Source organism: Caenorhabditis remanei, chromosome I (assembly GCF_010183535.1).
Source record: "Caenorhabditis remanei strain PX506 chromosome I, whole genome shotgun sequence".
NCBI classification, from domain to species: Eukaryota; Metazoa; Nematoda; class Chromadorea; order Rhabditida; family Rhabditidae; genus Caenorhabditis; species Caenorhabditis remanei.
Genome location: NC_071328.1, coordinates 13,108,864 through 13,120,538, shown reverse-complemented (window position 1 = coordinate 13,120,538; position 11,675 = coordinate 13,108,864). Strand labels below are relative to the sequence as shown.

At 38.5% G+C, this 11,675-nt stretch overlaps 1 protein-coding gene across 1 annotated transcript; it reads right to left on the bottom strand.

Moving 5' to 3' along the window:
- Positions 1-1,858: 1,858 nt before the first annotated feature.
- Positions 1,859-11,141, bottom strand: GCK72_002915 (uncharacterized protein; the record flags this gene model as incomplete). The annotated part of the gene is made up of 11 exons (XM_053723688.1): positions 1,859-2,030; positions 2,564-2,741; positions 2,798-3,043; positions 4,011-4,237; positions 5,433-5,609; positions 5,760-5,846; positions 5,899-6,003; positions 8,781-9,034; positions 9,640-9,758; positions 9,822-9,886; positions 10,876-11,141. 11 exons carry the CDS (start codon positions 11,139-11,141, stop codon positions 1,859-1,861), a joined length of 1,896 nt encoding a protein of 631 aa, XP_053592333.1.
- Positions 11,142-11,675: the final 534 nt, after the last annotated feature.

Below are 11,675 nucleotides of genomic sequence, written 5' to 3'. Positions count from 1 at the left end.
CAGCGAGATATTTTTTACTTTTACCTATGTTTAGAGCTACGAATAGTAAATAAAATTATCAAGTTCTCGAAAAATTACAGAAATGATAGCTGGAAATTAAAAATAAGGCTTGCAAAATTTCGGGTCGGCCCGGATTTGAATTTTTGAACTTTTTTCACTACAATTTTTTTGCAAAAATGTATTTTCTGAAAATTTTCCATATTTTTTCTCTAGTATGTTCCTCAAAAACCTTTGAAACCTACAAAAAATCGTTGATAAGATTTTTTCGGAAAATTTCCAGAAAAAATTGATATTTTTCAGTACTGAACTTTTGGGCCGTCCCGTTGCAAGTCTGTTAAAAATCATACTTGCCAAGGGCCGGGCCGGGCTTTTTTTTCAAAACGTCAGGCCCGTCTTTTTGGAGGGAATTTTTTTTTCAATTTTTTTTTCAGTTTTTTTTTCAAATTTGACTAAAGGTGTACTAAGATGAACTCAGACTTCTCTCATAGAATAATATGGCTCCGGGACGTTTCGACACCAGACAACTCGACACCAGACATTTCGACACCAGACATTTCGACACCCGACATTTCGACACCATTGAAAAGCGAGTAAAATTTGCCTCAAAAAGGCGATGGTTTTAGGATTGAAGGGTCCGGGGTTCGACCCCGGGTGCTTGAAAAAGTGGTTTATTTTTATTTTTGGCTTTTTGGTACCAATCTGACAACCAGGGTTCGACCCCCACGGGTACAAATGTTTTTTGTTTTTAACATTTTGGTACTAATCTGACGTCCGGGGTTCGACCCTTGATGCTGGAAAATCTTTTTTGACTTTGATTTCTGACATTTTTCTTCATGTAAGCTAGATAGAAGTATAATTGCGAGGAAAGTAGGAATACCTGTTGCTCAAACAACTTGTGCGTGCATCAACTCAAATGATGATAATTCGAATGTTCGAGAAAACCACTCCCGGAATACGGAGAAACTTTTTCAAACATACAAAATAGGGAATGGTTTTTCAAGAACATGTACAAGTCGTTTGACCAAGTGCTATTCCCATCTTCCGCGCAATTATACTTCTATCTAGCTTACATGAAGAAAAATGTCAGAAATCAAAGTCAAAAAAGATTTGCCAGCATCAAGGGTCGAACCCCGGTCGTCAGATTAGTACCAACATGTTAAAAACAAAAAACATTTGTACCCGTGGGGGTCGAACCCTGGTTGTCAGATTGGTACCAAAAAGCCAAAAATAAAAATAAACCACTTTTTCAAGCACCTGGGGTCGAACCCCGGACCCTTCAAACCCTAAAACCATCGCCTTTTTGAGGCAAATTTTACTCGATTTTCAATGGTGTCGAAATGTCTGGTGTCGAAACGTCCCGGAGCCAATAATATGAGTGTCTTTTTGTCAATTTTTCCGCATGAAAAATTGAAAATTGAAAAAAAAATTGAAAATTTTTCTCAAAAATCCCACATCCCTGACGAGACGGGCCGGGCCGGGCCGGGCCGGCGGGCCTGCCCGTCATTTGACAAGTATGTTGAAAATCACCTCAAATTTCTGAAAAATCTCTGTAAATTTCGCAATTTTATCATGACTTGAAAAGTTGAAAAAAAAAATGAAATTTCATCTTTTTATTATTAAAATTTACAAGAAATTCTTATTTTTTACAAAATAAAAATACGCTCTCTCAAAGAAAGAAGAATTCGACATTGAATCAAATAGACATTTGAAAAGAAAAAATAAACTTGAATCAGAATGATTCTACGTGGCAATCACTCACACTGGGACACTTTCTCTGTGAAGGAACCGAGTATGGAACGGGGGTTGGGATTGGAAAATATGGAAAATACAAATAAATATAGAAAAATGAATAAATAAATTACTTGCGATAGTCTTTTTGAGCTCGGATAATGAGCTCACAGAGTACCGGGGCGTTGACTTCTTCCGGGTTGGCGGCCATCACCGATTCGACGTAATCATGGGGAAAAATATGGCAAAGGTGGAAATGTACACGTGCACGGGCTTCTGAGTGCGTTTCATTCGTTTCGGCGCTGAAAAAATTTAGAAAATAAAATTTATCAATAGAGCGCGATTGGTCTTCCACACAGCGTAAAAAGTACTGCAACAAGCCGATTCTTTCACGTGTTAATTCAATTCTTTTATTTTTTTTTGCACTGAAAATCCAGTATTTTTAGTTTTTCAGACTTCGCAATGAAAAAAAAGGGTCCCATCCATCAGAATTGTAGAAAATTAAATTCTCTATCTTATGAGCCAAAAAACGTAAATTTTGTTAAGAAATTGACTTTTTTGATATAGAAAAATAGATTTTCAGAAAAATGAGTATAACTTTTTCTGAAAATCTTTTTTTGTATTAAAAAAAGTCAATTTCTTACCAAAATTTACGTTTTCTGGCCTATAAGATAGAGAATTTAATTTTCGACAATTCTGATGGATATGACCATTTTTCATAAATTTCGTCGTCTGAAAACCTAAAAATACTGCATTTTCAGTGCAAAAAACATCGGCTTCACGTTTCTTGCAGTTCTTTTTCGCAGTGTGGAAGACAGTAGAATGGATAACTCACTTGGTATTAACTGGTCCAACCGAAAGTTCCGAATGTCCCCAAACTGCAGTTGAGGGTGCGAAAAGATGCGTTTGAGATACTGTAGTTGTCATTTTAGGTGGTCGTTGACTTCCAATCACTCCGTGTTGATGTGGAAGCACTTGTTGGTGATTTTGATAGTTGTACATTTCGGGATAGACTAGAAAAGAAAAAGAGGATTGAAATTTTGACAAACGCGCCCTATTGATAACTAACCGTTCATCTGTCGGTTAACTGGTGTCAATGGAGACGATCCGTGTCTTTGCACTGCACTGTGTTGTTGCCATGGAGCACTGTTAGCCTGTTGTAATTGCATGTGTTGACGTGACATTTGAATTGGACTCTCGGGGGTTGGAGGTAGTTGAGAGATGTTTTCCGTCAGTGGTTTGACTACATTCAGGGATTGAGTACGGGATAAGGCGGCGTGCTTGTTCTTGAACATCTCGTATTGCATTGATTTGACTGGAATTAGGAGATGATTGTTTTCAAATTTTGAGAGTTTTCTAGTAGATTAGTGATCTCTAGGGAGTACAGTACCGCTCAAAAGGTTATGGCTGTTTTCAGTTGAAAATGACAAACTTTGAGAGTGTATTTCGGTGTTGCCTGATTATCCGATGAACTCAATTTTGTATGGGTTAGACAGAACAATACTAGCATATTATTTTTGTAGTTGATCATTTTTTGTAGGGACACTACCATGAAAGTTACAGGGTGTCAAAGTGAAAAGCTCCAAAAAACTGAAATTTGTCGATTTCATGGAGAAATGATTTTGACAACCTGTAACTTTCATGGTAGTGTCCCTACAAAAGAATGGTCAACTACAAAAATGCTGTGCTATTTTTGCTCTATTCAGCCCATACCAATTTGAGTTTATCGGACAATTATGCGACACCGAAATACACTGTCAAACTTAAAGTTAGTCATTTTCTACCGAAAACAGCCAACTGTAAGTGAAAGTTCACTGTTTTATCCTTTCTGTGAAAATCGTTGAATCCTCCGAGCTAGATCGTCGAGAACTTTCTTTGTGTGTGCTGGCAAAGTTCACAGCTACATTTGTGTAGTTTTCAACTTTTCTGTAGCTAGTCAACGTAGACAGCTTTGTGGCGGACTCGGAAATTGTTAGAATTCAAACTTTTTCTTCTGGTTGTGCAGATCAAACCTAGAGCTCCATTTTTGCAGTTGACAATTTTTCGATAGCTCCGCCGACATTTTAGGTATGCGCCTTTAAAGAACGACTACTGTAGTCGCGTGGGCTCTAAATGCTCCTCGTCTTTAAAGGCGCATATCTTAAAAGTGGGAGGAGCTACCAGAAAGTTGTCAACTACAAAAATGAAGATCTTGTTTTGATCTACACAACCATATAAAGTTTAGCAAAATTGAATTCGGAAAAAACCCTTTTAGTCTCCAATCAAATTCAAAAATGTCTCACCTGCTCCCAACGACTTTTTCTGTTGATTCTCTTTCATCAACCTCTCCGTAACACTCATATGTTGTCCGTTCGCTCTCTCCGGATGATAGAATTTACATTTATTTCCGTATGTACATTTCCGGGCGTATGGACAAATCAGTGGGTTCGACGAGACGACTGGCACTTTTGAGAGGAAACTTTCGATTCGTGGACCATGACGACCTGATGGATCATCTGGGGGCATAAATCTGTAATGAAGTTTACATTAGTTTATTTATTTGTATATATGACTAGGTAGAGCAAGTCAAGCTCTACATTTTTGTAGTTTTGATTTTTTTGATAGCTCCACCCACTTTTGAGATATGTGCATTTAAAGCGGCAAAAAAGTTGGTCAGTGTAGTTTGTCACTGTAGAAAAGATTGTCAGTGTAAAATCGACCAACTTTGAGAGCCGGTCACGACATCCTCTTTTATCCGATTCTGTCAAATTTACATTTTTCTTGTAGATAAAAAGAAGGGCTACATTTTTGTAGTTTAGAATTTTCTGATTGCCCCGCCCACTTTTGAGATATTCGCTTTTAAAGATGATAGCTTTTGAAGGCGCATGTCTCAAAAGAGAGCGGAGCTATTGAAAAATTGTCAACTACAAAAATGCAGCCCTATTTATGATCTACAAGAAAATGTAAATTTGACAAAATCGGATAAAAGGGGATGTCATGACGGGCTCTCAAAGTTGGTCGATTTTACACTGACAATGTCACGTTACATTACAGTGACATTACGTTACAGTGACAAACTATACTAACCAATTTTTTTGCAGCTTTAAAGGCTTATATGTCAAAAGTGGGCGGAGCTATAAAAAAGTTATCAACTACAAAAATATAGAGTTTGACTTTATCTACACAACCCGAACTAAACATTTTCGAAATTAGGCCACGCCCTCTCAACAAGACACCCTATTAGGCAACTCTAAAACTCCAAAAATCACAGTTTTTTCTTCTTCTCCAAAAGTGAGAAAAAGTGCATTCAAATTCTCTTCTCATCCGTCATTTGCTCTTTTGTTCGTAGACATTCGCGAGCACACAAAAACAGGTTGTTTTGTCAATATTTAGAGAGGAGTGGAGGGCGAAAAAACACAAGAAACACCTCAGAAAGCATGGGGTGATGAACATCATTTAGGAACTAGGCGATTTCGAAAGTTTTATTAGCCCAGCATTTTTATTACAACTGCGCTCTGCTGCAAACGAAAGATTACCGGCGAGAGACACAGATTTTGACCAGTTTTTGACCAATTTTCGCATTTTTTCATAGTATTTTTGGAAATTATTATGAAAAAATGCGAAAATCTGTGAAACTCTGCGTCTCTCGCCGATACTCTCTCGTTTGCGGTGGAGCGCAGTTGTAATAAAAATGTTGGGCTTATAGAATGTCCCCGTCAACTCACTTATCCTCGACAAAAGTGAACATAAGAAGTCGCTCCTCGACAATTTTCCGCCACGCCGGATTCTCTTTCGTCAAGTCACGATACTCGTCGTTTGACACCACCACACCGTCTTTCAGCTCGGCAGTTCGGAGAATGTATCTGTCGTCGTGGCAGACTACACGACGGCCGTTTATGTTTCTGGAAACATTTAATTTAAAAAAAAAGAAAAGAAAAAAAAAGAGTGAGAGGTGGTGGGGGGTCGAACCCGAGGCCCACTGCCCAGCCGCCAAAAACGTAAACCAGTCGGCCATGCGGACACACTGTGAAAGGGGGTCAGAGGGCGCTTACCTAGACGGAGTATAAATGATATGTCGTTCGATTTCCTGTAGAATATGTTGATCTGTGATTGGACTATCCGATCGTGGTTGTTCTCTTCTGCAAAATTTTATTTTGTTTTTTTTATTAATTTTAAATTTCAAAGACTTACCTGTATTGGGGAATAAAAATGAGAACTTCAGGATGGCCTCGTTCCAGAAAATAATGAAGACACGAGCGGAGACCTGCACAAGAGAATACTTCTTTGCGGCCGTGTCTGGAAAACGTTGAGATTAGGAAGAAAAAATTCAAATTTTTGAATATTATCACGACACGCTTCTTACAACCGCGCTCTACCGAAAGCGAAGAAAATTGTGTGCGAAATTGAGAGATTCAGAGAAAAAGAGACATTTTTCAAGGAAAGTTCGGTGGAGCGCAGTTGAAAGATGAGAAATATCAAGAAAAAGCGGCTGGACCGGTATCTGACACCGGAACGGCGCGGAGAGCAAGAGCTGGCAGCAGAAAATTTTTTCAAATTTTTTTTTTTTAATTATGAACATTGACTTTATAAGACATAGAGAAATTTTTCAAAATGGGAAAAAATCGGGTTCAGGCGGACTATTTGCTTGTCACAGTCCTTACAACCGCGCTTCACCGAAATACCCTTGAAAAATGTCTTTTTTCTCAGAATCTCTCAATTTCGCACACAATTTTCTCTGGTTTCAGTAGAGCGCGGTTGTATGACGCATGCCGTCCTAATACACTGACCAATACACTGACAAACTACACTGACAAACTACACTGACCGAAAAAAATAAAAATCTCAAAAAAAATTGGTGTGTTTACAAATGCGCTCCACCGAAATACTTTTGAAGAATGCAGATCAATTTTTCGGTAGAGCGAGGTTTATAACATGTTGAACTCTAAAAATTCGGTCTCTCACGACACGCGGCTTACAATCGCGCTCTACCGAAACCGAACAAAATTGTGTGTGTGAAATTGAGAGATTCAGAGAAAGAGAGACATTTTTTAAGGGGATTTCGGTGGAGCTCAGTTGTAAAAACTGTGTCGAGCTAACCGTTTTCATAAGATCCGTCTGAATACGATTTTTTCAGACTGAATAGTGAAAAAAGATAAGTTGAAATCAAAAAAATTTTGGGGAAAAAATAAATTAGCAGGATTTTAAAATTTAAAATTTTGATATACTCTTATTAAGCATATTAAAATTAGTACTTCAGCAAATTTTTGAAATATGAGGGTTTCCAACATTACACAAACTACACTGACAAACTACACTGACCAAAAAACAGTATGCCAGAGTATTTAAACATTTTTCAAAATAAATTTCTATTAGAATTTTGAAAAAAGCTTACAGCTCGTTTCTGCCTACTTTCAGTCATACACAAAAACAGTATCCCTACAGTAACCCTACTTGAAAACCAAAAGAAAGAAATTTGTCAAAAATGAGGCCAAGAAAGCAGAGAAAAAGAGCCTGGAGGTGGTGGAACGATGATGCCGTAGGATGGAGAGAAAAATGCATTGTTGACATTATGTTTCTCGTCTCCCGGCACAATCCCCGGGCAACGCGAATAAAGACGGTTCTCTCCGGCAGAGCACAGAGAGAGCGAGAGAGCTCCGCGCGGAGAAAACTTTTTGTTTGTCATAACCAGAAATACTATGGGAAAATGAGAGATTTAGAAAAGCGGAAAACGATCGGCAGAGGGGAGCGAAAGTTGGCAAAAATAATAGACTATTTTGGCGCGGAAGCAGCGGAGCCGGAGCAAAGAGAGAGAGAAAAAACAAGAGATTGCTTCCGGAAGAGGAGGAGGACGGGCGGTGTGTGGTCATTCTAAGATCAGAGAAAAAGATCAAAAATAATAGAACACAGAGATTTTTGTCTACAGGTTTCCGGAAAAACTTGGCATAAATCATGAAACATTTAAATTGTGTCATGATGTCACGGTTGATCACAGAGCTCTACACATTTGTTACAGTGAGGAGAAGAGACGGAGAGATTGGCCTTTTTCAGTTGAAAATGTCCAACTTCGAGAGCCTGTAACAGCCTCACTCATAGTCGCACAAAGTAAATTTTTTGAGCATTTAACAGATCAAACCTAGAGCTCCATTTTTGTAGTTGACAACTTTTTGATAGCTCCGCCTACTTTTGAGATACGCGCTGTCAAAGTTGGTGAACTTGAAGCGCGAGAGAGAAAGAGGGGTGAGACGCAGAGAAGCCAGACTGTCTCACTGTCTGCGTCTCCCCCGGTAGTCCCCTACTTTAAAGCCGGATATCTCAAAACCAATGATAGCTATCAAAAAGTTTTCAACTGCAAAAACATAGCCCTGTTTTTGATCTACAACTCTAATGTAAATTTGATGATGTCAGGCACCACCGGGTACTACAGTTTTGTCTGAAAGTCGGTCGATTTATACTTCCAACTGTAGCCTAAAACCTGCGGCTGAAAATAGTTTTTAGTCTACAAACATGTAAAATGTTATAATGATTTTTTTCGTAATTAACTATTGTTTTATTTATCACGTAAATTTTGAGATACGCAGTGGAGTTGAAGGCGGGTAGCTAAAAGTATGTCTTTCATAAAGTCTGGTTAATTGGTGAAAATCTTTTAAGGGTAATTAAATGTTTAATTGTCAATATAATAGTACAAATTAGTCCTAGTAAGATATAATTTCGAGAAAAAGTTTTTGCAGTGACGAGATTACACTGACCAAAATACACTGACCAAATACATTTTCTTGGTAAAAACTGATATTTTTTCTGCAAAAAAACTCAAAAAATATCAGTAATTTCGAGAAATTTTTCAACCTGATATTCTCAAGGCAAAAAATCTGGTCGATTTTACACTGACCATCAGTTACAGTAACAAACTACACTGACTAAATTAGGCGGAAGGCGGAATTCCGCTGCTCAACCCTGATTGAAACTCCTACAGTAAGCTTGGATAGCATTTTAAAAAGAAGTAGTTTCCAACAAAATTGAAGAAATAGTTTCAAACAATAGAACTTGAAATAAATATTTTTTCTGCGTAAACTCACAACATGGCAACATTCGATCCATCCACAATGACAGCTCTTAAACTTGGATCCGGTGTATACTGTGGGTATAATGATGCGTAGTTGGAGGCTGACGTCACATTTGAAGAAGACGTTGTGGATGATGGAGGGGCAGATGAGGAAGGAGCTACGGGACGATGATTTGTAGAGGACGAGGAGGATGGTTGGGAGCTCATCATCAGATTGGATTTCCCATTGGGGAGGCCCATTTTTACAAGTTCCGAGAGAACGTCGTCCTGGAATTAGATTTGTAAATACTTGACGAAAAGAAAAAAAAAATGACAGTGGGGATCGAACCGGCGTCGTATGCCCCGCGCCCAAAACTGTAAACCAGTCGGCCATGCGGACACATGTCGTGAGCCGGGCCGAAGGGCGTATAGGTATTTGATGCTTTTCCATACTTGGTAAGGTCCAGGTAGGCGCCAAAATTCTTTTTTTTGAAAATTTTTTCAAATTTTTCAAATTAATTTTATTCTGGAAAAAGTAAAATTTTCGACTATTACTCAGAATTTGAAGAAACTGAAAAATCATCAAATGTTAACAAATTGGAAAAAAAACGGGTCATTTTTGAAGCCGGGCCTGCGGGCCAATTATGTATGTTTCCTATTTTTGATGAATTCGATAATTTTTTGTGCGATGTTTAACCGTATAAAAGCCAAAAAAAGTCGAAAAAATTTAACTCCCTATCGCTCGTCCACGTTATAAGCACGCGATTTGACTGAGCGGCGACTCAATTGACAAACTGCGTCGTGTGCAAACGCTCTTCACTAGACTCTCGATTTCGCGGGAATTTAAATTCAAATGAACTCTAAAAATGACCGTGTGCAAACTAGACACTAACCGTCTTCGAGTCGACACCAATCTGATTCAGAACGTGACTGAGCTGTTCGGTGGAATAGCCCAATTTTGTCGCGAATTCGACAACTTCCGGTGCTGGATATCTTATGGTTCTTTGGTCATCTGGAAATTATAAGAAATAAATAAAATGATGCGGAAAAGATCTCGGATTTTTAGAACACTTACCATCAAGTTTACTGGGATCGGACGATTCACGGCTGAGCGACGGATGGGAGATGTCGTCGCAAGAGCTGGAAATCAAAGGAAATTGGGTTTTAAAAAGTTTAAAAAAAGTATGCTAGTAATCTCAAAACAAACACTATTTCTGGAATTCTCATGTAATTTCCAAAATTTTTCTAAAAATGAGGAAAAACGTTTGAAACCCGTGAAAATTGAGGTTCTGCGCATTTCACGCTTTTCAGGATAAGTATAACTCATCAAACTTTAAAGGCGCAAATCTCAAAAGTGGGCGGAGCTATCAAAAAGTTGTCAACTACAAAAAGGACGCTCTATTTTTGGTCTACACAATCAAATAAAAAAGTTTGAATTTTGACAATTTCTGAGTCCGCTACAACACTCCAAACATTGTTTATAAAGCAGCCTGCACAAACGCTTGACAGCCTATAAGTTTGAATCTTCGAATGAGTATAAGTAAGCATGGCACGGTCCAATTCAATTAAAATAAATTGCAATAAATAGATCATGTCTACAGCTACATTTTTGTAGTTGACAACATCTTGATAGCTCCGCCCATTTTTGAGATATACGCTTTCAAAGTTGGCAGCCGCGGGCATTAGGCAAAGAGCCACCTGTATTTAAAGGCGCATATCTCAAAAGTGGGCGGAGCTATCAAAAAGTTGTCAACTATGAAAATGGAGCTCTTGACTTGCTCTTTCCATTCAATATAGTTTTGACACACTTCAATTTCAATGAGACACTAAAACACCTCCAAACATTTCCCATGGTGGTCCGCAGGCCGCAAAAAAAACACTAAAGAGAAAAATAATCTCATAACAAGCTATCTAAAAAAATGGATATAAATCAGGAAGACCTATGAAAAAGGGGAGGCACATCAAATGAGGAGATCTGCACGTTGTCGTCTCTCACCGCTTCCGGGATATCAGTTATTTCGAAAGCATAAAAATTTGCCATTACATAATTTCACGTTTTCAAATTAGGCGTGTACTAGAAATACTAATTTCCGGGAATTAAAGAAAAAAAGGAAGTGCATGGCTCTCACCTATAACACGAATCAAAATCAGGCGACTGTCCGACGGGTGCCAGTCCGGGAGGTGGTCCTTGCAAGAGTACTTGTCCACTACTCGAGACTCCGCCCACTCCATAATTGGGGTAATTAACAGGTTGTGACATTGATTGAACCATTGGTTGATGTGGTGTAGACTGGTAGTATGGATTGAGACGTGTGCCTAGTCCTCGTTGATTACTGATGACTGCTGTTCCACCTGTTGTTCGGCACAAAGGGGCGTGGCTTCGTGGGGAATCCATCTGGAAATAGAAGCGGATTTATGATAAGAAGGATGGGAGATAGAGAGAGAGAGAGAGAAAACAAGAAAACCGAGAGTAATACAGAGAGTAAAAGGGTTACGGTAGCTACCGTAGAGAATACAATTTGGCCTTTTCAGTTGAAAATGACTAACTGTGAGAGGGTATTACGGTATCAGTGATTGTCCCAAAAAGTAAACATTTTTATGGATCCTACAGAACAAAGGTAGAACCTTTTGTAGTTGACAACTTTTTTGTACGGGCACACCCTAGAGAGTTATGGTCAATTTAAAGGGACAGCTCAAAAATCACTTTATTTTGCACTGAAAATACTTTGTCGATATGTAACTCTCTAGGTGGTGTCCGTACAAAAAAGTTGTCAACTACAAAAATGAAGCTCTACATGTGTTCTATAAGATCCATTAAAAAAATTACTCTGTGGAGCAATCAGTTATACCGTAGCACCCTCTCAAAATTGGTCATTTTTAACTGAAAAGTATATTTCTTACTATATGGTAACTTTTTTGTGTTTTTGCA